The sequence below is a fragment of the Colletotrichum paranaense genome (genome assembly GCF_030867605.1).
Source record: "Colletotrichum paranaense strain IMI 384185 chromosome Unknown Scaffold_26.1, whole genome shotgun sequence".
Classification (NCBI taxonomy): Eukaryota; Fungi; Ascomycota; class Sordariomycetes; order Glomerellales; family Glomerellaceae; genus Colletotrichum; species Colletotrichum paranaense.
The window spans coordinates 181493-205938 of record NW_026848984.1 but is presented as its reverse complement, the minus strand read 5'-3'; the positions used below and the strand labels follow the sequence as shown (position 1 = coordinate 205938).

At 53.3% G+C, this 24446-nt stretch overlaps 6 protein-coding genes across 6 annotated transcripts; 4 read left to right on the top strand and 2 right to left on the bottom strand.

Moving 5' to 3' along the window:
* Positions 1–2689: 2689 nt before the first annotated feature.
* CPAR01_16566 (6-phosphofructo-2-kinase) lies at positions 2690–4902 on the bottom strand (the record flags this gene model as incomplete). Its single annotated transcript, XM_060500811.1, has 4 exons — positions 2690–3547; positions 3601–3762; positions 3816–4476; positions 4613–4902. 4 exons carry the CDS (start codon positions 4900–4902, stop codon positions 2690–2692), a joined length of 1971 nt encoding a protein of 656 aa, XP_060340520.1.
* Positions 4903–9533: 4631 nt separating this feature from the next.
* CPAR01_16565 (uncharacterized protein) lies at positions 9534–10129 on the top strand (the record flags this gene model as incomplete). The annotated part of the gene is made up of 2 exons (XM_060500810.1): positions 9534–9643; positions 9760–10129. The coding sequence occupies 2 exons, from the start codon at positions 9534–9536 to the stop codon at positions 10127–10129; spliced, it is 480 nt and encodes a 159-aa protein (XP_060340519.1).
* Positions 10130–12831: 2702 nt separating this feature from the next.
* Positions 12832–14288, top strand: CPAR01_16564 (cytidine and deoxycytidylate deaminase zinc-binding region; the record flags this gene model as incomplete). Its single annotated transcript, XM_060500809.1, has 2 exons — positions 12832–13184; positions 13232–14288. Coding segments are annotated over 2 exons (1410 nt in total), but the record flags the coding sequence as incomplete, so codon positions are not given.
* Positions 14289–15252: 964 nt separating this feature from the next.
* CPAR01_16563 (uncharacterized protein) lies at positions 15253–16718 on the top strand (the record flags this gene model as incomplete). Its single annotated transcript, XM_060500808.1, has 3 exons — positions 15253–15595; positions 15667–16186; positions 16319–16718. 3 exons carry the CDS (start codon positions 15253–15255, stop codon positions 16716–16718), a joined length of 1263 nt encoding a protein of 420 aa, XP_060340517.1.
* Positions 16719–19177: 2459 nt separating this feature from the next.
* CPAR01_16562 (sodium/hydrogen exchanger family protein) lies at positions 19178–21200 on the top strand (the record flags this gene model as incomplete). Its single annotated transcript, XM_060500807.1, has 3 exons — positions 19178–19295; positions 19450–20600; positions 20664–21200. 3 exons carry the CDS (start codon positions 19178–19180, stop codon positions 21198–21200), a joined length of 1806 nt encoding a protein of 601 aa, XP_060340516.1.
* Positions 21201–23037: 1837 nt separating this feature from the next.
* On the bottom strand, positions 23038–23454 carry CPAR01_16561 (uncharacterized protein; the record flags this gene model as incomplete). The annotated part of the gene is made up of 1 exon (XM_060500806.1): positions 23038–23454. One exon carries the CDS (start codon positions 23452–23454, stop codon positions 23038–23040), a length of 417 nt encoding a protein of 138 aa, XP_060340515.1.
* Between the last annotated feature and the right edge of the window lie 992 nt (positions 23455–24446).

Sequence of the window (24446 nt, the reverse complement as noted above, 5' to 3'; positions counted from 1 at the left end):
AAGATCTCAAATGGCCGGGCATTCGTAGAACAGTAGAAATAATCGAAATTCAGTTTGCCATCTGCTACTCGTCAACTTTGGGCGGTGTCCGCCACGTATTCTACATGACTAGTAGATAAGTTCTGGAATATAACGAGAGGGAGCGAGGTACATGTAATCTTGTAGATGACAGGGCGACACCAAGTATAGCGAAACCGGCGGGCGGAGAGAAGGTGTGAGCAAGACAAAGCCACACCGCATCCAGCGTTTGGAGAACGACCTTTAGTAGCACCTCGGCGTATCATGGCTCCTGTGTGTTCATCTGCCTTGGTAGGCTGGTTATGTTGACACAAGGGGTTGGGCTCCTCTTCGGACAGACTGTTGATCAGCCAGCGAAGCCGGATACTTTCTAGGGGTATTTACGGCAATTTTCCAGCAGGCTTGGGAATTTCAAGACCATTGTCGTCAGGCTCAGTCAAGTTGCCCGAGATAGCTGTTGAGCCGTCGTGCTTAGGATCAATGGCCTTGGTGACGGTGTATCAAGCATACCACACTGAGTAAGTCGACCATGACAGTTTTACTCTTGGAGTGAATGGAACCCAACAATCCCATGCGTCGTACCGCCGTAGGTTATTCTACTCAGAACACGCCTCGAGCAGAGCTTGGCACTGAATGGTGGTTTAGTTAGGCTGGACTGTGTCTTACATTCCGCTCTCAATGCAAACTACTCAGCGATGTAGGGGAATGTGGTGCAAGCAAGCAAGCGACTCAGTAGCAAGGTAATCCTGAACGTATGTCTCTGGCGCGGTCAGAACTAAATATACCACAAGGGCGGGGGACAAAAGCCATAGGTAACCTAGCCGAATTTATATGATGATCATTGCTAGGCAACTTCCTGGCTCTTGCCGGGACTCGGCGTACTGATTCAAGCTGCGTACTATACTAAAAATATCAACACGGAAACCCCCCGGGGGTCGCTGGTTTGCCCTGCTCCTGATCGAAATCATGTCTGCAGTGTAACACGTACGTAAGGTTGCTAAGGAACAACAGAGTATAGGCTTCGCCTCGATCATGTCATCGAGGCCTCATAGACACAACATCTACCGAGGCGAGTGCTAACTAACCCAAGCTATCGGAACTTCCTTTACTTCTTAGAAATAGAGTGGAACGATGGAAAGGAAGGGGGAAACAGCTGGAGCAGACCCAAGCATCGTGGGCTTTCGTACGAGCTTTCCCGCAGCGGTGAAGAAGCTCCTACTGGTCGTAGCCAAGGATGCTCAGAGCAGTACCGCTTACAGATACATACAAAGCGTATGCCTAGAAACCAAAGTCCCCGATGTGACGATTGCGAAGGCCTACAGATTCCCAGGCCATGTGGAGCGTCTTCAAGCTTCGACAGGAGAGAACATGATCACGATCATGAACCCAGCGCCTGAAGTGGTCCACACGTTGCTTCCAAAACATCTCCTATCCTGGCCCAGAGCCTTACTATCTTGGAAGATCCAAGCCTCACAATCGGAAAACCATCTCTCTGTTAGATACGCCCAATCTCGAGATTGCCTTACGATCACACCACTGGTCCTCAACCCCCAAACCCACTATCAACATCACCCGACGACATATCAAACCACAACGCCAAACCCAAGCCACAGAAACCCGCCGCTCGTAGAAACCCTCGGCCCGAATATCACAAACCGGACCGCCAAACCTCGTGACAAAGGGACGCCAACGAATAAAGGTGGGGGGGGGACACCGCCGAGCCCTTTGAGCCTCAACCAACGCCGAGTTTCACCCGGTGCAGCTCTCCCGAGCACACCCGCGGCAGATCTGGATTGGTTGTGCGTGTGTCACGCCACACTCCTCACATCCCCCAACCCAGCACCTTCCCATCCCGCCGCCCTACGTTACGTACTAGAGGCTTGTCAGGAACAAGACATGCCAAAGAAACAAATAACGGTCCCCCCCTTGTCCTGTCACATCACATCGCATTACCCATGGGTCGGTTCTATGGTTACATTTGCTGGACGGACGCTAGTGCACCTCGGCGGAGCCTCCACTGTCTGTCGTTCCTACAGGATGTCGGCCCCGAGCCTAGACAGTGCAGTGACACGTAACAAAGGCAACGTCAGATTGTCAGTTTGGTAGTCCAGCCATCCAGATCTTCGGGAAGGAAAGCCTGTTTAGTCAGATCCCAGGGATCTCTGGACACTACACCATCATTCAACATCACTTCACCGAATAGGCAGGTACAGCATGTTCATGTGATAGACTTTTTGTCTCCTATCTGCCTAGAAGAACGTAATGGCTTGTGTTTGTGAACAAGCCTTGCAAAATTGAGCAATGAGAGGGCCGTCCGGCTATGTCTCTCGTGAATCCTTGCGTCATGGGTATCTTTTTGACCTCTTTCGTCAGATGGCCGTATTGGATTCCCAAACGCCGAGCAAATGCTTCAATCCCCTTCCCGCCTCCGAGGTTGAAGAAGTCCCTGGTTCAAGTATTAGCAGGTAAGAGCAAATCATGTGTGTGGGATCGTATTTTCCCACACCCTTCCAAAAAAAAAAGAAAAAAGTCCCCCCTTCCAAAAAAAAAAATGAGCAAAATCGTGGTCGTAGTTGAGTTTTCCTCAACGCCCAAAACTCCTTTCCGGAATTCCATTCGTGTTGTACAGGTCGTCATATGATACAGTCAAAGCTTGTCTTTGGCTCTGATCTCAAGCGTCGCGGTTAACGGTGCGCTGCGGGCGGTAGTTGGGTTGCTCGATGAACGTTCCCTTCTCCGGCAGGTAGCGGTACGCGTGGAAGTCGTAGCCGTAAGGCTTAGGCTCGATAGAGTAGAGCATGCCCAGAGGAACATCCAAGTCGGCGATCTCGTCACGGGATAAATCCATAAAGTAAGCCATGAGCACACGGCAGACCGAGCGATGTCCAACAATGAGAACGTGATCCTCGATACGCTCAATCTCGCGGACTATATCGCGCAAGCGAGCGATGACCTGGAGATATCCTTCTCCACCGACACCCGGGTAGGTATAATGGAGCTTATCCGCAGCGCGCTTCTTATACTCGGCAGGGAATCTTCTGGCGATCTCCTCATACGTCATGCCCTCAAAGAGGCCAGCGTTGAGCTCGTTCAGCACCGCCCAAGCCTTGACGTCGTAGTCGTCATCATTGTCGAACTGCTGTGCCGTCTGCACGCTGCGCTTAAGCATCGAGGTCCAGACGCAGAAATTCTTCTCGTCCAGTTCCCGATTCAACTCGGGATACGGCGGGGTGTGGTCGCCGGCCTTAGGCGGGAATGACGACTGAGCGATCTTATCTTTCTGCTCAATGAGCCACTCCTTGCGCTTCTGGGTCATGAATCGGTGGAGAGCCTGTCCGTAGAGCTCTCCGTCGGCGGTGAGGTCGGAATCTCCGCCGAGCTTTCCATTGCGGTTATCGACACTCTGTCCATGCCGGGTCAGCCATATCTGGCGCGGCGCAAGGTTGAATGTCGTCAGGTAGGAGCTGATGCCGCCGCTCAGGAAGCCCCGCAATCTATACTGGACCAGCTTGCGGCCAACATCAATCATCTTTGGCAGCGCGTTAGCGACTTGTGTTTCTCTCCGCCAGGGCTTGAACATACCTGAATGTACTGCATGTCGTGTGCCTCCTCGTACTCTCCAAGAGGAACATAAGCGCTCTCGTAGGCGGCGACACGTCTCTTGAAATCAGCAAGAGACTGGTGAGGATCCTTGTCCTTATAGTCGGGGCCAGAAAGCTTCAGGCGCATGTTGGCCTCGAGAAGCTGCAAACACGTTAGATGAGACTTCAAGAGACAAGCGCGGTGAGAACACTTACGTTCTGGTCGTGGCAGATACTCTCGATGAAGAGAATTCCGAGCTTGGGCTCGCGCGCCTTGATTCTGTCGACCAGAAGCTGGCGGCGGTGGATAGTGCTGTTTGTCGCATCGAGGATGCCGACGGAACCGCCCTGGTGCAGAAGGTAGTCCAGAAGCTCGTCCAGAGTGTCCAAAGCCACCTGCTCCCGGAGCTTGGCCGCAGTCTCGTTGGTCGGGTCGAAGAACTTGGCGGACTGGTCAATGCCGTCGCTCTCCTCATTGAGGTTCAGCTCCGCAGGCTCCTTATTGCCACGGGAAGCATGACCATTAAGCAGGATCGAAGCAGCCTGGGCCGGCGGGTCGAGTCTAACGGCAGCGGGCGAGTAGGCAGGCTTCATCGGCGAACTCATGCCGGCAGCCACGCGTCTGCGATTTCCGACATTGAAGATTGTAGAGCTGTACTGCTGCCAAGACAGGTAGCGCTGGACCTTCTTGGTAATGTAGGACTTTCCGCGCGCGGGAAGTCCAACCATGACGATGACCAGCTTCGCAGCGACATCGCGGTCACTAATCTTTCCGTCGGGCGAGGCTCTCGAGACGGTCATGCCAGGAACATTGAGTGTGGCGGGGTGGGGGCGAAGGCGGGGAGTGGTTCCTCCAGAATTCTGTCTGACAGGCGGGCTGTTGGTTTATTCGATTAGCCAAGCTCCAGAATATGAGGTGTAAGATGTTGTAAAATGCTCAGCCACCCGGAGGGAAGGAGTATTCCCTCGGGGTGGTACCAATCTGAAAATATTTTTTGGGGTCCTATACATACATTCTAGGGGAATTCGGAGCGGTCGAAACCACGCTTCGCATCGCAGGAGGGGTATCGGAGTTTGCGACCAAGGAGCGATCGCGGAGGGCGATCGGTCCACTCAAGTCGTTCATAGATCGAATAGCGTGCGCCATAGCAGGAGGCGGGAGAAGGCCATCGTGAGGGTGAGAAACGGGCAGTGCCTGGGGCTCAGTGAGGTAGTTCGATTTCGAGTTCGCAGCGGCGGTCGATTTATTGGAGTGGAAGGGAGGCGATGACGAAGGGGCGCGTGAATCCTTGTTGGAGCTCATGGCCAACTTCGCCAGAGCAGATTGCTTGGCCTGTATAAGACCAAGGTCTTTTTGTGTGGAAAAGGGTATGTTAGTACTCAAAAGCTTGTTCAAGAATGAATATGTCGATAGTGACGGCGGTAGACAAGAATAAAGTGGTGAAGAGTTGAGATTTGGACGTGCAGAGGTAGAAGGGGAGGGAAAAAAAAAGAATAGCTTGGGTGGTGGACTGGAGAGGTGTGGTTTGTACGGACCTGGGTGGTGATCAGGAAAGATTGCGGAAGGCATGGATGCGAATATGCGAGGCAGGCGGCAGGCGTGGGAAAAAAAACACTACGCCGACGACCCTTTGTGAAAGGAAGGAGTCACACAGGGTGTGCGCCTGGGTATGGTAGCTGTGGTTGGCTGGGCCTGCCGTTTAGAGCAGTCGCCGCTTTGTTGCTTTAGCTAGGTGCACCTGCTTCCTGGGCTTCCTGGGCTGCTCCTGCCGTGAGAATTCTCTCTTCGGGGTCAGTTAGAAGGCCCTGTACCCAATCGCTGCGCTAGGATGGGGAAGCTGGTCGAGCTGTCCCAGGGTGGGTGATGAAATGTGGCGTCCAAGATGGCTAGCTCTTGCCTTAGCGTGCAGGGGTCTTGCCGGGTTCGCAGCAGGTGTGGTCTGGGCGGAATGAGAGAAAAAAGTGTTGAGAGGGGAACAAGACAAGGAACACAGCGCGTGTAAGTGCAATGCGGTCTTGTTCTGGTGCGGAGGAGGACGAGGACGAGGAGATATCTACTCTATACAGAGACAGAGCACTGTAGTTCACTACCTGTAGGTTGATCGTACAGATAGACTACGATGGATGAGATGCCAAATACTTTGTGAAATTGTATCGCAGTGATGGATGGTGGGAGTTGCGGTGCAAGCAGAAGAAGACACACAAAGCAACTGGCTGGATAGATAAAGAGGTATCAATAAGAAAAAAGGCTGTGGGACAACAAGAACAGAAAAGAAAGAAGATTCTAATGTATTCGGGATGGATGGGTCTGTCAGGTTAAAGAGGATAGAAAGAAGAGGGGATGGTCAGAGCGATGGAGCCCGTCGATGGAGGAAGGACCGATATATCTACTTTAGTGGTACGGTCGAGGCAATGGGCGATGGGTAATGGGATGGTGGCCCTGGATGAGTGATGGGCAGTACAGAGCAAGACACCTCAGGATGGGACGGTATGGGATGGATGGGGTGAGGTGAGAATGGATCTGGGCTGTATGAGTGAGGGTGAGCCTGTGAGTGAGTGCGAGGGTTCGATGAACGGGGACGAGGGACGGGACAGGGTGAGGGTGAGCAAGGAGAAGGCCCGTCCGAGGACTCCTCAGGCTCCTCACTGCCTTATTTTGCAGAGAGCCCTGCCCTGCCCTGCCTTTTTCCATTGCATGTTCTACCAAGGTATGGTACGGAGTAAGGTACGGATACTCCTCCTCTGCATGGCTGGCCTTGTTGAAGACAAGGTGTGTCTGAAGATGGAGTACCTTCTTCTGTTTGGAGAGAGTGAGGCGTGAGGCGTGTGAGAAGAGACTCGATATCCAAGGTTAGAAAGAATCTTCTTGGCGCGATACAATAGTACATCCTTGGCTGTGTTTGTACTCTACAATCTGTAAACGGGAAACCAATGCTGGGCAGGTACAGACTAGGTGTCTAGTCGCACCTTACCTTGGAGTCCGTATCTACCTTACCTTACCTTACCTTACAGATACGCAGGTACTCGAAGATTGACAGAATCACCGCAATAGAACCGTTGTGTGCAGGAACCACTCGCAATTGTCCCATTCCTCTCCTGTCGCATTCCGCTGCCCCCAATGACTCCAACACACACCAGCCAGCAGTACCACCACGTTCGAAATTCGGGGCTTGCCCTGCAGCTATGTTCTGCTTCTGGAGCGGTTCCCTTCGGTGGAGCCTCTAATTGGGTCGGTGCTGCATGCTCGGTGACCGGTCGCCGATGTGCCCTTTCCAGCGATCCAGGGTGCATTTCGCTTTGGCAAGGTACCCCCGTCTGCGACCCTGTCGAGCCTCTCCTGGCACCGGAGCCCTGGGATGCTAGACCCGTGGCGGCGCGGGATGGTGCTTTTTTTTCTTCTTCTCTCTAATATTTGGGGGAGGGTATGTATTTTTTTTTTTCGTCCTTCCATTCTACAAGGGGAGTTGGAGATTTGATTTCGGGGTTTGGGGAAAGAGAGAGGGCGGCGGCGCGTATCCATACCTTCCAGCCATCCATTCGCACCCGGCGGCGGGTCGCATCTTTCAAACGGAGCAGTCTAAGCGCTTGACGTGCCCTCTCTTTCTTCCATGTCTGGTACGTTGTGTTCTGTCTCTGTCTCTCGATCTCGATACCTATCTGCCAGCCCAACGGTTTGGTACACGCAACGAGACGGAAAACGGGGGGAGGCCCAAACCGGGCGACGTGGACGTGCCGTATGGCCCTGCGTCTGTGCCCGAGCGAACGGGACGTGCGAAAGAGCAAGAGTGGTTGAGAACTTGAGAAGCGAACGGGAAAGAACTGATTTCCAAAGTGGACTCACTCTTTCTAAAGGTGAGGTGACATGACGGTTCAAGGCAGCCGCGCGCGCCCTATCCTAGGCCATCGCACCTTCCCGTCCGTTTGGCAGGGCTCACGAACGAGATGACAGCATTCCATTTCCCACCTTTCCTGAGGTCATTTCACGTGTTTTTTTCCTTCTTTCCTTCTACGTCTCCATCGAGGATTCTTAGTAACCCAAATTGTCCTGGGCAATATGTCGGTCCCTTTACGGATACTTATCCATCCAACGCATGATTTCTGCTGTTGGTTTTCTGATGGGGAAAATACAATACGGCCGAGCTCAAAGGCCCCGGGCGACTCGAGACCTGGGTGTTAATAGATAAACCTGAGGAAGAAAAAAGGCTGGGCATCATTTCCAGAACCCCCTATACCTATTTCTGGCCTGAGGTAAACGGTTCGAGTTTCTAGGTGAAAGGTCGTCTGCCAGAGCTTACGTTGTCAACATTGCAACGCCAACAAACAGAGCTCATTATTTCTGCCTTTCTATTACTGGACGTACGTGTCCACGGCCTGTTTTACCTCACCTTACTCTGGACTCGGGAGCTGGCTCCCCGGGTACGCTACCTATTGGTGTCTTGGTCCAATGCCAGAAGCCCATCCGCCCACGCCCTCGGTCTTGTCCCATGTCCATGTCCCACGTCAATCTTCCGTCCGCCAAGTTTAAAGCCATTCATGCCTATCCAAAGCTACTATTCGTACAAGTTCAAGCTCAGGCTTAGGCTCAAGCTCAACCTGGGCCTGGACCTGGACAGGAGTCCTGACAATCGCCGTCTGGCCATGGACCATGGATTGGGGATTTGTCCAGCACAGCGGGTTGAGAGAGAGCCACATACGTTTCCGTGCACCAGCACAGCCCGTTACAGTACAGCAAAAAAGAACCTCAACAAACACAAACCCTCCGTCCCGTCGTCCAAAATTAAATCCCCAAACACCGTCATGACGGCCGGCCCCATCCTTTGCGTCTCCCCGTATGCCTGGGTCCTGCCCTCCGTGTCGCCGTGCTCCATCCTCCATGCTCGTCTAGTCCGCCCGGTCTGTGTGCGTGTACCGTGTTGCCCGTGAGCATACCTCACCTTAACTCCGTGGGTGATGTTATTCCTGCAGACATGGAAAGTCGAGGAGAAGAAAAAGTGCCCGTAATACGGACAATGTAACTCGGACGGCCAAGTCCCACGTCAGTTCTTTCCTGCTTCTCACCGTTCCGCTCGCTCAGCGCTTGAGTGCTGTACGAGGTGTGGCCTGCCTGGCCTGGCTTTGCTTTGCTGCGCTTCGCTCACCGGGCTTGTCGGAGATACCCCGTCGATCCGTTCTGCCCTTTCCACTTCCCTTCCCACCCAAATGTTTCACGACTCAGATGTCCATAGTAATCGGCCGCCAAGTCCCCTCCTGAATCAACTTGTGCCGGCACCAGAGCTATTCTACAACCATCCCATCTTTCTCAAGCATTCCAGCTCTCAGCCAAGCCAACCGGAATAGACCACTCACATCAGCCCTCGCCAACACGCCTTCGACACTTGCCCAAAGCTTATCCTTGCGGTTGATCGCCTTGTTCCATTTCTAGGTGGCCACGTACCTAGCTTTGATAGCCCCTTTTCGAGGTTACCTCTCTCGATTATTTCTTGCTGAATGAGTACGTACTATCCAGTAGTGGGTGTAGCAACAGGTATCCCTCCGATGTGCTGCAACAAGTCTCCGGCGGCGCTCAACAAGGCGTCTCCGAGAAGGGTGCACAGCATGATTTGACACACACCATCTCCAGGGTCGCGTGCCGGTGAAGGTCATTACATATTCTGTTGGCGTTGCAACAACTCACCTAGCGCTTGGGCTGACCTTCTGTCGGAATCACCCCGAAGTCCGGAGGCTGGAAAAGGAACCTCCACGCCCCCGGAGATCCGCTCCCACCAAGGATCCGCTGCGCTCCTGGCGAACCTGTGAACCCCTCACGGAACCCCTACTAGTTGTTCGACATGTTGTGGGGATGCCAGGGCTGCATTTGAGTCTTGACAGCAAGCATTCTGTCACTGCCAAACACCAGCCGATCCTCCTAGACATTTCTGCAAAGAAAGATGGCTCATGATGCTCATTTTGACTCAGGTCTGGGCGATGATGTCACCCAAATGCCCTTCCAGCACATTGAGATCTTGCCCCTGTGAAACGGAAAAGCCCATGGTGAGCCCGATTTTGTACATACACAAAACAACCTGCAGAATGGCGGGATAGTGATCCGTATGTCCCACCAAAGTCTGAGGGCGCCATGTCATCGTTCTCGGGGCGAGTGAGGCTTCCACCCAACGCCCAGTCATCCCGCCATGCCAATGACCACTGGTAACTCAACCGCAGCGGCCAATCATCTTCAACAGTCCAGTTGCGAGGTTGCTTTCATGCTTCACGCCAGAAACAGGGACTGGGCATGGATGACGAAGGGGGAATTTGGCGTGGTACCCCCACTCCAAGACTCTTTTGCAGAAGGTTCTCCTGTTACACTGCAGGATGCGGGCTGCAGCAAAGACATTTGTGACTTCTCAGCTCCCAAATCTCTAGTGTGTAGGGGAGGGTTGGCAATTCCAGGTGCTCCAGACGCCGGCGGCGCGGCCCTCATTCGCACTCCTCGTTTCTGCTATTGCCGCCGCGCCGCCACTCTGTGGTCTCCACCAGGTGTCGAAGTTTAGGCGTTATTAGTCTCTGGTAGTCTATTCCGCTTCTGCTGCTGACCCCGCATGCATCGTGAGGGGTTCGCGGCAGGGTTTGCCGTTCGCTTTCTAGAAGCCCACTGTCATGGCCACCTCGACGACAATCAAGGGACCAACTGCTCCGTCGCAGAGGCATTCTCGCCAAGATGTCAAGGAACGCTTGCTGGATCTGCGATGGCGAAAGCGTCATTTGAAGCGTAGTGCGGAGAGGAGATACGGCCGACACGCGTTGCGACTGCGACCTTGCAAGAGCGTTTAGCGATGGGTATGACTTGCAGTCGTGGCCGGCGGGGGCCGGCCAGGAGGGCGTGCCGTCATCGGAGATTGGGAAATAGGCGATGGGCCCTTCACACATGGGGTCGAGTTACCGTTGGGCTATTGCATTTCTAATTCAGATGCGGCACATTTGAGATAGAACACAGTCTGGCTTGTGAGACTCGTTCTGCCACGGACCAAATGTTGATAACCAATGAGATGATCCATGATGGAGGCATGTTGGCACGGAGGATGAGAGCCGAAAAGTCGACTTGTCTACCGCTCTTAGCTTGCTCAGGCGTTATGAGACAGTGCACTGCGAAAAGAACCAACCAAAACTACAGAATTAGAAGCTTATCTCTGTTGAAAGAGCTCAACCGGGGGTATGGAATGTGTGGACTTACCTCTAAGGAACCATCGTTTAAGAGAGGTGAGGCCCGACCGGTGAGTGTTTTTGGTGAGGTGAGGTAAGGTGAGGTTTTGTCTTGCTTCGCGTTGTTCATCCTGATGGGTCTGTAAGAGGTATTCGGTTAGTTTCAGTGGTGGAAGTGCTTCTCCCTAGTCGCCTCTTGTCTCTCACGTTCCATGCCTTCTCCAGTCTTCTCCAGCTCCTTCTCCAGTCGCTGGGTATTTTGCTTCAGTCGATCCCCTCCTCCCCATGGTTACAGATGTGATCTCCCTGGGCTTTCGCGCCTTCCCGCTCTTCTCTTGCCTCTTGATCTCTCCAGAGAAAGCACAACTCTAAGGGAAAGTATGAAAGTTGCCCAAACACTATGGACAAGAACGGGAGAGAAACTCCCTGGTGGTGATTGCCAAAGAGATTCTCCATGCAAATGCTAGGTATTCTTACAGTCGCCCCGCTCTTTACCCCCATGTCACGAATCTGGAAATACCTTAGACGTCGCAGGCACAATCCAAACGTCCCGTCGGCGAAGTGGTCACTGCTAGGACCGGACTGGCTACACCGAGGTGCGTGAGTAGCCTGTCACTTTATCGATAAGACCCTAGACCCCGCTACCTTAGCGGCTCTGCCTCTGCAACCCGATTCGACTAGGGGCTCTCTGTGCCTGACAACGCCTGGCCTACTGGGATCCAGTCTGTCAAATAGATCGCCAAATTTTCTGATGCTTCACTTCGGTCCCCTCCGTTCGATACCACAGCTCAAACCACTTCCAGATCCGGATCCTCTTGGCCTCCAGCTACACTATCCATTAAACAACGACGCCATCTAATCCGATAGGGCTTCTTTCCTCTGTTCTCGTTTCTTTGTTTGGTCCCAAATCTGGACCCTGCTGTTTCAGGACCCGGCAGAACATTGATCTTCAAGTCTTTGGGTTACATCCGTCTTGAATTCATCTATAGATGGAAAGCTGAGGCTGAGACTGATACCAACGCTGAGACTCTCCGAACGAGATATTTGGACCCGCCAATCAGCGGTTCCAATAATATCTGGCGCATTTCCAGATATCTTGGCAAATATCGTTGCACCTCAACTTGCCTCCTGAATCGACGGAAGGCTTTGTGCACCGCACACAGTCTTTCTAGAGAAGTGACCGAGAATCAAGTTTGTCTCCAAGGCTGCAAAAGAGTCAAAGGACGGAAGGAGATAAACAAAGCAGCTCGGGGCTGGAAGTGAACAGGATCTGATCTGAGGCAAGAGCAGAAGAGCAGCTGAAGGTGCAGGTCGGGTGCCTTCCTTTCCGCGCCTTCCAGGTCAGCGTCCCGGGTCACGATTTTATTCGTCCTGGCTCTGCCTTCCAAAGTAGCTTCCTGAGGCAGTGTGGGCCCCATCATTAAGTTGCTTCTCGTGGCTTCCTTCCGCTGGGTTCTGCTTCAAGGTACTAATGAGTGCACCTCACTTTGGACCAAAAGCAACTTCGCAGCCTCTTTCATCTCGACCTTACCAACTGCGGTAATTGCGCTGGCCTGTCGTTCCCTTATAGAATTATCCAGCCGTCACAGCACGGAGCAAGAGGGTAGAACAGCTGGAGATCGAGGACACAACGCCATATCTCTCTTTCTCAAGAAGGAACTAGGTGTGCCACCTACATCAACCGTCGGTCGCACAAGGACTTGACTGGAAATCTTCTCTGGTCATCATTCTGTTTTCTTGACTGCTCGACAAACTCTCCGCTACGTCCGATCTTGACCCTGTTTAACAACGTCAAAGCCAAACTAGCTGCATCAGATTCCAGCAGCAAACCTTTGATGACAGGCTTCTGACTGGACTCTTCACCCAAGTCACTACATTACTCCTCAGGAAATCATCGTGGAGCTACTTCAGTCGTCCTGTCGTCTGTTGAAATCCACACTTAGCTCACAGCACGCCACAGCGGTACACGGCAGCTATCTCCGTAGCCCTCTCTGTCGGTCGTCCTGTGCCTCGGGAGGCCGAAGTCGAGATACGGTAACTTTCTTGTTGAAGTGAGTCACGGCTTTGGCGTGACGCACCCCCATCTATACTGACGAACACACCAGTTCCTGCTTTTTCTGCCCAAATCTTGGAAGGGAGATTACCAGTCAAGATGCTCGCTGTCGAACGCGCCTCGCTGCCGGCTATGGCCTCTGATAGGCCTGACGATCAATCTGAGGAAAAGATCGAGCACACTGGCCCTGATGTCATCCAGCCCCATGCTCTCATCGACCACCTGCTTCCACAACAACTTGGCCGAGGAGTGCTTATTCCTCTGAAGACGACTTTGGAAATCCGACAAGACCACACCATTGTTCAGGCTTTGATCACGAGGGCTCCATCTACGTCTACTAACAATGTCGTCAAGTGAGTAGCAGTCATCACGTTTCTATTACATACTAACCTCACTCTAGTCTGATCCGCTCGATGCTCCCTGAAGGCGTGGCTAACAACTTGCCTCACTTGCGAAGATGTGCGAAGCCAGCGGATATCCCGGCTCATCTCAAAACACAGTTCATGAACGACTCCCCCGAAGGCCGCCAAGTCCACACGGGTAAATCCACCTGGATCTACATCATGCTTGGTGAAGAGAAAGACTTCGATAAGCACGACTTGGTCGCAAAGCTGGGAGCCATCGAAGGAATGGATGAGAGCGTCTTCCTCACCAAGATTCCCATTCCCATGGTGCCGCCTACTTCTCAGGTGCAGGCAGCTATGTGGACCTCGCAGTTCTGGCCTACGGTGTATAGAAAGAACAACCCTCTTGGACCGCACCCTAGCATGGTGGGACGATCAACGGAAACCATCAAGGATGAGACATCTCTGTGGATGACCTTGGCTCATCGCGTCGCCTTCCAGGCAAAGAAGGCGGGTATCGGTGAACCCATGGGTGCCGTCATCGTCCAGCGCGAAGGGGGGAAATCCCACCTCGTAGCGGTTGCCGGAGATGCTCGTTGGCACCAGGAGCCCAATAGAAGCGGTACCGGCAACCCCATGGGTCACTGCGTGCTCAGAGCTATCAGCATGGTGGCGCAGAAGCTTGTGCGACACGAGAGACGTGCAGCCGGCCGCTCCAACGTGCCGCCTATCCTGGAATACGACACTTTCCAAGATCTTCCGCTCTTGGAAGACGAGCTTACGGTCCATGAAGACGAGCATCCCAATGCGGACGGCTACCTGTGCCACGGTATGGAGATGTACTTAACTCACGAGCCTTGTGTCCAATGCTCGATGGCTATCCTTCACTCGCGGATGGGCAAGGTCGTCTTCGCTCAACGCATGCCACTTACTGGGGGCATGTGCTCGGAAGATCGAGGACATGGCCATCCCGAGCTGGAGAACTGCGGTGGAGGCGAGGGTCTTGGCCTCTTCTGGAGACGTGAGCTGAACTGGAGCTTGTTGGCGTGGGAGTGGGAATCGAGCGACTGCGTGGGACCTTTGCCGCCGGTTGATCACAGAGTCCATGCTTAGTCCCCATGGGACTTTACGACGATACCTTGGTGCTTATGGTCGGGAAACCGGCCTAGGCCAGAACAGTCTTTGTGTGCCGGGATCCCAACGATTGTGGAAGTTGACGGTAATCTCGATGCATTAGTATCGATTAACCCTGTACCCCAAGCTCTGAGCCAGCTGGTAGGCGGCTTTTGCGCTTTACATTTTACCTGCTGTATTTGGTTGAGAAATTGGTTGGAAGGGCTAGCAGAGGGTTTAGATAGTCCTTTCAGCTCCCGTGGAATGCCTGACGGGATGAGGGAGATTCGAGAGTCGTGCGACGGTAGGCTGGTCAGGAATTATACCCATGCTGTCTCATTTGTAGCAGACGGCAACTTTAGCAATGCCCAAGCAACCTACATCAAGTCTTCATCGTCCATAGTTGCTGTGATGAGCAGTGGTTGAGGGAAGATATACCCCTTCACTCTCTAAAATCCCAGGGCCACATCAGAACAACCGCTGGGAAAGAGTTCCAGCCGATATAAGACCAGCATCCAAGTGGTATTGGCTGCAGCCTACACTCACTTGCCCTACAAAAGTAATACAAGTAAATAGAGAATAAGGTAGGTAATAGCACGGTGTGTACTTAGGTACAGAGTCAGACTGCGCTAAGGGTCGGCAAGCTTCCATTTACAGCGGTCGTGCTTCCTGCGGGGAAGAGATGCGCCTTATCTTATCGGCGCGCCTAGTGAGGAAGGCCCGCACTGGAAGAACTGATCCATACTCTCATCGATTGAAGTGGTCCCTCGTCACCAGCCCTTGCCGCAATCTTCACTCTTTTCCCGTTACATGTTTCGGCATGCGCCCACGAACAAAGGCAAACGCTGAGGAAACGGCCCTGGAACTGTAGCTTTCGAGACCCTTCTAGCCACCAGCATGAGTGGCCTTTGACTCTCTTGAACTACGCGACACCAACCAGGTAGCTTTGTAACGGCCACGACATATGCGCTCGCGACTTCAAGCTTTTTGGACAAAAGCTGTGGACGAACTTCATCCCCGAGCTTCTGTAAGCTGTCGCCTTCTCTCATCGGTACTTTTCAGACGACGAAACGCCACGACCTGGCGAGGCAGACCGGGCGACATCCGCAACGACTGCCGTGACACCCTACAGCTTCACGCAAGCTTCCTGAACGAGCGCGTCGACATGCCTGCGGACAAATCGAGGAAGCGCAAGGCGGACAAGGACCTGCAGAGATACTACGCTGTGCGTGTCGGTCTCCGGCCAGGTGTATATTTGACTTGGCTCGAATGCCAGAAGCAGACTGCTCATCAAAAAGGTGCAATATGTATGTGAAGATGACTGACCATAATTCGGAGGCCTTCTTGACCGGTGCGACTGACAGAGGCTGCTTTCTAGACAAGTCTTTCTTCACACGCGAAGAGGCTCAGGCTTTTGTGGAAGGCAAATTCGTACCAGCGCCAGCCGGGGAAAAGCCCGCTCCTCCAAGATACTATGCCGTCGCGCGTGGTCATTTCACGGGCATCTTCGTCAACGACTGGGATACGGTTTCCCTGGCGATCAAGGATGCCAAAGGGCCTAAATATAAGAGATTCGACACATACACTGGCGCATTGGAGTTCATTAGGGAATGGGGCAATGAGGAAACGATTGCCGGCGCTGAGGCCGGCGCCCTGAATGCGGGTATCAAGGTTCTGCCGAGGAAGCCAGCCACCAGCGCCGCAACGAAGGCCACGAAGGTGAAGAAGGGGAACGATGATGGGGTGGAGGAGGGGATGGAGAAGGAACCTGAAGACGATTCCGTGAATCCGGAGGTACTGAACTTGCCGCAAATCTATATCGACGGAGCTACGGCGGGCAACGGTACTCCCTCTGCCAGGGGCGGCGTAGGCGTCTACTTCGGACCCAACGATGCAAGGTAAGCAGGTCCTCAACTACATCTTGCCTTCCTCCGCCATGTTCCATTCTCAAACAAAGTAGAGGTGATGTAGTTCTCCTACATCTTTTCCTCAATAGGCCAGAGGCAGCGGGCTGACCCAGACGCATTCAGGAACATATCTGAACCCCTCGAAGGTGAACCACAAACGAATCAGCGAGCAGAACTTACCGCCGTCCTTCGAGCACTCGAGTACACCTCGGTCACGCAGGATGTCCAAATCTGGACGGATAGCGAATACGCAAAGAACTGCGTCACTCGCGACTGCAAGAAGTGGATGGCCAACGGCTGGAAGACTTGGAAAGGACCCGTCAAAAATCAGGACTTGATCAAGGCAATAATCGATCATCTCAGCAGACGAGAGGCTGCAGGGACAATAACAAGCATCAACTGGGTGAAGGCTCACACCACAGAGCAAGACCCGACATCTGTAGGCAACAGGGCTGCGGATGAGCTCGCCACGGCCGGTGCAAGAAAGACTTTGCCAACGAAGTCAAGAAGAAAGCTCAAGTGAGGCAGCACTGATAGGCTCGAAATTAGAGTCGGCTGAGGATGATTATGATCCTGCAAAGCACGCGTAAGTCGTGTTACGATGTGCCGGCTTGGTAGCGATAGCATAGGATACGATGTGTCAGTAAGTCGGAGGGGTCAACAGAGGGCGACCTTGCGCGCCAATCGACGATACCCGGACAAAGCTCCGACCCCTCGCACTACCGGTCTGCAGCAGCGATACGGGCGATGTTGAATATTGCCATACTTGTGAAGGATCGTTGACTTGATGTGACGGTCATGTCAAAGGGGCGTTTCGGGCGCATGCGGCTACGGTTGATTGCATGGTGACGATTCTGCTTGTGTCAATATCCCCATCTCCTTAAAACTTTTCTCAGCCTTTGATCCTGTAATTATTTTTTCAATGGCGGATCGTATATCTGGTATTGTTGTGGTCCACCAAAAGATGTTTACGGTACAGACCTGGAGGCGTACTATGCATGCAAGAAGACCATTAACGAATGTTTTGTTTCGTGGCGGAAGTCGAATGACAGGGGCAAGTGTCTAACGGATGTTTTGTTCAACTGTTCTGTTTTCCGTTTCTGCTTTTTTTAAGTAGTTTTATGTCCCAGATACGGCAGATATCCATCCTCGGCTGATTTTCATCCCCTCTCGACCAAGTTCCCTCCCTCTTTTAGACACTCAAACGTGCCACCGACGTTGGATTACCTACGAATAGTATCTCTGTCTCATTACGTAGGATTTTCTGCCTTCTCCAAGGGCAGAATATCTTTATCTTTGGGAACCCTTTTTTCTCTCCCTCTCCCGTTGCTTCCGCGGCAGGCCGGCGCGAATGTGATGGTCTTGGAAAAAACACTTTTTGTCTCATAAGCATAGTGGCGGTTTGTGAGACCATACTAAACTCGTGGCTCTACCTATGTGCGCGCGCGCGTGTGTCTGTTTTTTTGCCTAGAGCTAATGTGATTCGGGTATTCTTTTCGTTACTCTGTGGTGTCTCTCTCCCTCTCTACGCCCCCCACGTTGTCGTTTCTGTGGGCGTTTGTGGATTGCTGGCGAGGTTCTTGAGGCTGGAGAATATGGGTTTAGAGACAAGAGGGCGAGAGAGGGGAGAGCGCCTGGGAGGGAAGGGAACGGAAGGTAAGGCGCAGAAGGGATCTAGATTCTTGGCACCGGCTTGAAGTCCCGAGAAACTATCTAATTAGTTTACTTGTCACCTTGTTGCACTTGTTCAATAACAGTCTTGTAGGGCCAGGAAGGCATTGTTTCCCGTCGACTAGAAAGAGACTCGAAGAGGTATTTTGCAACATTTAACTTGGGCCAACTTGGTCTCTGGGCATCACACGAGATCCGGTCTTGCTAACCAGAAGCACAAAAAAGCGCCGTTCAAGCTTGTATTTTTAAGATAGTTTGTCACTATTCAGGAAGGCAGGAAATGTCCAGCGCATAGGACGTGCCTCTCCTCCCCATCCTGTGCAAAACAGCTGAACTCTGCGTCCCCCACATCATCGCAAATCTGAGCGTCCATCATCTCACTCTAATACTTACTTTCCAGGAGCCATACCTCATCGGGTCAAACAGATACCCTAGGTATCCTAGCAGGGGACCAGGGACACCCCTCCTTCCCGCTTCGCCAAACCAGCGGTGATGATGAAAAAACAGGGGCCGGGCTACAGCTCGGCGGCGTTCGCCCCGATATCCAAAAACCAAAGCACTTGCATTGCATCCTCGCCGAGCCGCCACCTTTCTTTTTTCCATTCAACCTCTCTTCCCCTTACATCGCGACCTTCCTCACCCAAGACTTCCCACACGGCCTACGTATTCACTCGGCCGCCCGCATCTGCGCACCGCATTCGGAACCCATTGGGCAGACAGAAGCTCAAGACCCCTCCAGAACCGCAAAGGCGTGCAGACCGCCATCTCTTGGTCGCAGAAAGAAGATCCAAAGAAGCAACCATCATCGCCACGAAAGTTGTTGATCCTGTCTGGCCTCCCAATGACAGTCAGCCACGCAAGCGCCCCAACTCTTCTCCTCGTCCACGACGCTTCGAACCCCGCGATTCGATAACAATCTTCTATCTGCTGTTGGCTAGAATAAACTGCACCTCGGATCGTACCGCACGAAAACCTAGGTATTGGTTCCGGCCTTCTTCGGATCCGAAATCAGAAGAACCTTCTTATCCGTGGGGCGCGCGCTCTCTGTATAGCCATACCTGTCGTTTTGTGTTACCGAGAGATAACCCGCCACCTTTCGTGATTCAAAAACTTGGCGAACCGGGCCCTAGTCGCATTTCCGTGCGCATTCATTGGATCATCTCACCTACGAGATCGCGGGACCTACAACGCAAACTCGCACGAAGTGTGGAGGCTTCCAAGCTTTGCAGGCCCGACTAGACACCTTGGCGAAAGCTTGAGTAATTCTCGACTTTTGGAAGCAGATCTCACGTTCGAGAAAGGCCGCCCAAGATGCCTACCCTCGCGCTCACAAACTTCAATATCCTCGTAGGCTTGTTAGGTGGCTGGATCTCGCTGTTCGGCCTGGTCTCATACTTATGCAAGGAGAACTACTACCTCTCCGAAGCTCGTAAGTCCCACCGCTGTTCACGTGTTTCGCAGCCCAATGGACCCTCAATGGTGAATATGGTGTCAAGGGTCGCAGTAGATGCGCCTAGATCGCCATGCAGGACATCACTTTCTCGATTCGTCTTGCAGTCAAGCGGCTAACCCAAAAACCCCAGTGATATCCCTCCTCGCGGGCGTGGCCTTCTCTCCTCCTGCAGCAAACCTCATCAGACCGCTGGAATATGCCGGCACGGAAGAGGATGTCGAGAGCGTCACCCTCGCCTTCTCACGCCTCGTCCTCGGCGTCCAGCTCGTCCTCGCCGGCGTTCAGCTACCCAGCAGGTATCTCCGCACGCAGTGGAAGCCCATGGCCCTGCTGGTCGGCCCCGTCATGACCTGCATGTGGCTCGCAACGTCTTTCCTCGTCTGGGCCCTGGTGCCGCATATCCCCTTTTTGCACGCCCTCGCCGTCGGCGCCTGCGTGACGCCCACGGATCCGGTGCTATCCAACGTCATCGTCAAGGGCCGCTTCGCAGACCACAACATACCCACGGAGCTGCAGAATCTCATCATCAGCGAGTCCGGCGCCAATGATGGGCTGGGATACCCGTTTCTGTTCTTCGCCTTGTACCTAATCAAGTACATTGGTGACGGCGGCAAGCAGGTCTCTGGAGGCGCCGGCTTGGCGATGGGGTTGTGGTTCGGTGAAACCTGGGGCTATACCATCATCCTCAGCGTCATCTACGGTGCCGTTGTGGGATGGCTCGCAAAGACGCTGCTCAGATGGGCCGAGAAGCGCAAATATGTTGACAGGGAGAGCTTCCTGGTCTTTGCAATCTCCCTGGCGCTCTTCATCGTCGGAACGTGCGGCATGATTGGCAGCGATGACGTGCTCGCGTGCTTCATCGCCGGCAACGCTTTTACGTGGGACGATTGGTTCCGCTTGGAAACCAAAGACGACTCCTTCCAGCCAACGATTGATATGCTCTTGAACGTCACCATCTTCATGTGGTACGGTGCCGTCATCCCGTGGAACGAGTTCCTTCACAACAACGTGATTCCCATCTACCGTCTCATCCCACTCGGCATCTTGGTATTGATTTTGCGGCGCCTACCCTTCGTCTTCGCCATCCACCGCTTCATACCCCAGATCGAGGAGGTGAAGCAAGCCATCTTCGTGGGCTTCTTCGGCCCCATTGGAGTGTCGGCCATCTTTTACCTCTACATCACAGTCGAGTTTCTGCACACGCTAAACGAGGGCGATGAACCTCGTTCAGATGTCGCTCACCTACCCGAGATAGTCAGAGTCGTCGTCTGGTTCCTCGCAGTCTGTAGTATAGTAAGTGACGCACTTTCAAATCGTCGAGAACTAAAATGAAGTTTCAAATAGGTGGTACACGGGCTGAGCATCCCGCTCGGCAAGCTCGGCTACTACGCTCCACGCTCGCTCTCTAGAGGCATATCTTTCATGAGCGGCGAAGGCGACGGCGAGGGTCCCGAGGCCACTAGACCTTCGTTCCGCATTCGTGGCAGAGTACTGTATCCCTTTGGCCGTTCACGATCCCAAGGTATCGAAGCAACGACAGGCTCGGGCTGCGATACCGAGTCGCGAGTACAGTCACAGTCACAACCCCAATCCGACGTGGAAGGAGCCAATAGGCCCATCTACAGAATCGGCGGCTCAGTCATCCCTCCGCAGCCTGCGGGCACGGACGAGCCGGGTGCGGCCCCTCCTTGGACGAAGCGGACCGATCAACCGGAGCAGCAGAAACGTTCAGGCCCCGAAGACGGAGAACGCGTTAACGGTTCTCAGACAAAGGTGGCTGATGAGCAACAACAGGTGCAGACGCCACCGCCACCGCCACCACCAGAGCTCCCAAGTCGTACAATCCGGTTTCCGGACGAGACACCCGCAGCACCTCGGTGATTTGCAGAAGGACAAAAACCCCGTGAGGCAGAAGATTTCGTGTGATGCAGAACTATTTTTCTGCAACTGCAAAAGCCTTCTTTTGACGTAGAAGTGAGACAATCAGCCCACGCGGCGGACAGAATTCCGGATTACCAGCCGCTGTCAAATTCCCATGTCTCTTGGGGGGTACCTACTCTCAGGAAAGCAAAAGGAAAGTATATGGAAGACGAATCCATGGTTAGTTGGCCTTTCAAGTGACACTTGTCCAATCTTTGTTCGTAGAGAATCTGTTGTAGATAGAACTTGGATAGAACCGGCTAGAATACCCGTGATTAGGTAGACGTCTAATCGAACTGGAAGATTGCCACTCGGTATTCACTCGGTCCACCATTTGCGATTTTTACACACACATACACATGCCCACACACGCACACGTCGGAGTCGCCTAGTTGTGCCTAGGTACCTTATAGTTGTTGCCCGCATCTAGACCAAGTTCTGGTGGTATGAGGCCCATCGTTGATTGGTGCTCTTGGGGTTGGTAGCTGGTCTCTAGGCTGGGGGAGACTAGGTTACCGCCGCTGGCTGCAGTCCAGGTGATGTCTAGTACGTTTCGATCAAAGGTCAGATGGAAAAACCAGCTTTATGCACAATTTAAGCCAAGTGCAAGGATTTTTACATAATGACTTTGTGCAATCCATACCCGACTTGGGAGAAGTCCAGTCAATTCCTGCTTTGTGCAACCCGACCGGACCAAGAATGGTTGACACACGATTGCAAAAAGCTAACTAAACGTGAGGTGGTGAGGTGGTGGTAAGGTGGTGGTATGGAGGCGTTTGTGCGAGATTCGGAGCGACGTCGGGGCTGAAGAATCAAGTGTCGTATCTCGATTTCCTAGATTCCTAGGAGGCTGGCAGGCTGGTTTGTTTAATCCCGCTCAGACGGCAAGGCTCAAGCTGGGCTGAGGCCTAGACTCGGACAGAAAGGAATTGATCGACTGGATGAATTGCCAGATTCCTTAGCTAGGAGAAAAGGATGGGTGGTATTAGCGACGGTGGTGGTATTGTTGGTGCAGATGTGAACGACCATCTGCGGGAAGGGTTGCATTCACCACCGGGTTCTGTTCCTGACGTTGAGGGAAGCGGGAGCCTATCAAAGGGCCGATGATTGACATCGGACGCAAGTAATGCGGCGGGCTGATATCGTGCCAACCCGTCTTCCGCCGGTTCTTGCGTCGGGATTACTCTAGGCGGCCAACGGTGGCTAGATTTGGCTTGCGTCGTAGGGTAGTAGCAGTTCGTTGCAATGACTAACTAACTGATGTTGCAGACAATCACTGTCTTGCATTTCAACGAGTAATTCCAAAGATGGGCCAATGAAGCTAGGCTATTTCCCGGCGACAAGGTAAGAGAAAGAGCTTGTCTCTGGACGGTGGAATAGAAATCGGACGGTTTATGGAAAGCCGAGTAGCCTTTCCTTGGATATATGGCCCGGCCAAGTTTAGGTTCAGGACACGCCGCAAAGTCGTACCGTCTCTTGTTGAGGGAGGTGCGTAGTAGTATCGATGCATAACAAGACCAAGTAAGATCCGCTCGGTCTTGGTGTCGATGCTTTAGGTTGGCCGGGAAGGAACCCAGGGCACAAACCTACGCAGTCCCGTTGTTCGAGAGGTAGGTAGGTACGGATACATGGGCCATTGCCTGCATTAGCTGTAGCAACAGGTAAGCGCTGACGCCCTGAGACGAGCCGAGCTGCGTGTTAAAGTCGATGACAAGAGTCTGTGAGAGAGTTAGTTTCCCGCGGCACCGGTCTGGGTCGGCGTAGCTTGAATCCAAAGGAGAGGATCAGGTTACTGTTTTCATCCAATGTGCGGGCACACGGTAAGTTGACCGCAGTGGCCACTGACCTGTCTTGGTAGTTCACATTGTGAGAAAGTGAGCAGAGACTCAAGGAGTCTCCCAGGGGTTGCCGTCCGCTGGGTATCACGAGACTTGGCCAAAAGCGTATTGTTGACTTGTGGGGAAGGCTTTAGGCAAAGAGACAAGAGACGCGTAGCAAAAGTCCGAACAAGAGCCAAGTCGTATCCGGACTTGGAAGAGGCCAGATTGCTCCGGTACCGAGCAATCTGTTCCTTGTTGCCTGCAAGATGATGAGGACTGACGTTGATTGTTGATGAGGGGCGAGGCCAGAGTTGTAAAAGTGACGAGTGAGGTAAGCCTGGCGAGGCAAGGAAGGCGGCGGGACTGCAACTCTGCATCGCCGGTGCATTTGGCATCCTGGCGACGGGGTCAGGGACCAGAGCCTGAGCCACCGGGAGTGGCCCAGGGTATCGAGTCGAGGGTTCAAGAACCTGGAAGCAACCTGGAAGGGGCCTTTTGGGCCTTGGGCCCTACCGGTATGAGAAACAGTGGAATTGGGGGGAGCAGACCCGAGGAATGTGGCTCTATCTGGGCTGAAGTGGGTTTCGAGGCGGGCAGGCAGAATTGCTGCACAGAGTGATGTTCGTGACTTTGCTGTTAGTACTCCGTACACGTATCCGCGGACAGTAAGCAGACACTGGAACCACAGTAAGGTTAGTTAGGTAAGCGGCAAATGGAAGTAAAAGACCCAAAGGCTCATCTCGCAGAGCAATGTCATAATTTACCAGGTATCCGTCCTGCGTACCGGAGGGGCCATCCGCCATCGGGACGCGCGTGTTTTAGCTGCGCTGCCCTGCGCTGGCGTTGGGGGGGGGGGGTTGATGTGCTGATGCCCTGGTTTGCTTATCAGTCCCCTCAGTCTCAGTCTTTTCGATGTAGGTGGATGGATGGTGGGTGGTACCGTGGTGGGAGGAGGTCGGTTGGTACGGCCAAGGGATCGGGCGACGTGGGATGTGAGTGAGAATGTCTCGAGAGTCGACGGGAAGAATGGAAACTTCTCACACTGTACTCAGACTCTAGCAAGGAACCGTCGCCAGACAGGTGTATGATTGGCCAGGAAGTCGTGGCTTGAGTGGACTCAGGGCACCGAGTGGAGCTTGTCGGAGGGGACTGCCATCTGTCTTGGCGGCGCGTGGCGCAGGTGCCACACGGTGCGTTCGCGTAAGTCTTCCGCCGCAGACACACGGCCAATTAGGTACCTGCACCTGCGATACGTACCTCTATTCTTCTCCCGTCGATGAGTTTTTTGCGGGTCCCTCCTCAGCAATTTCCACGCCTCATCAACCAACCTTTTGCAACCTGGGACTTTACTGCACACTCACCTCCGTGTTAATCGACTATGTTCCTC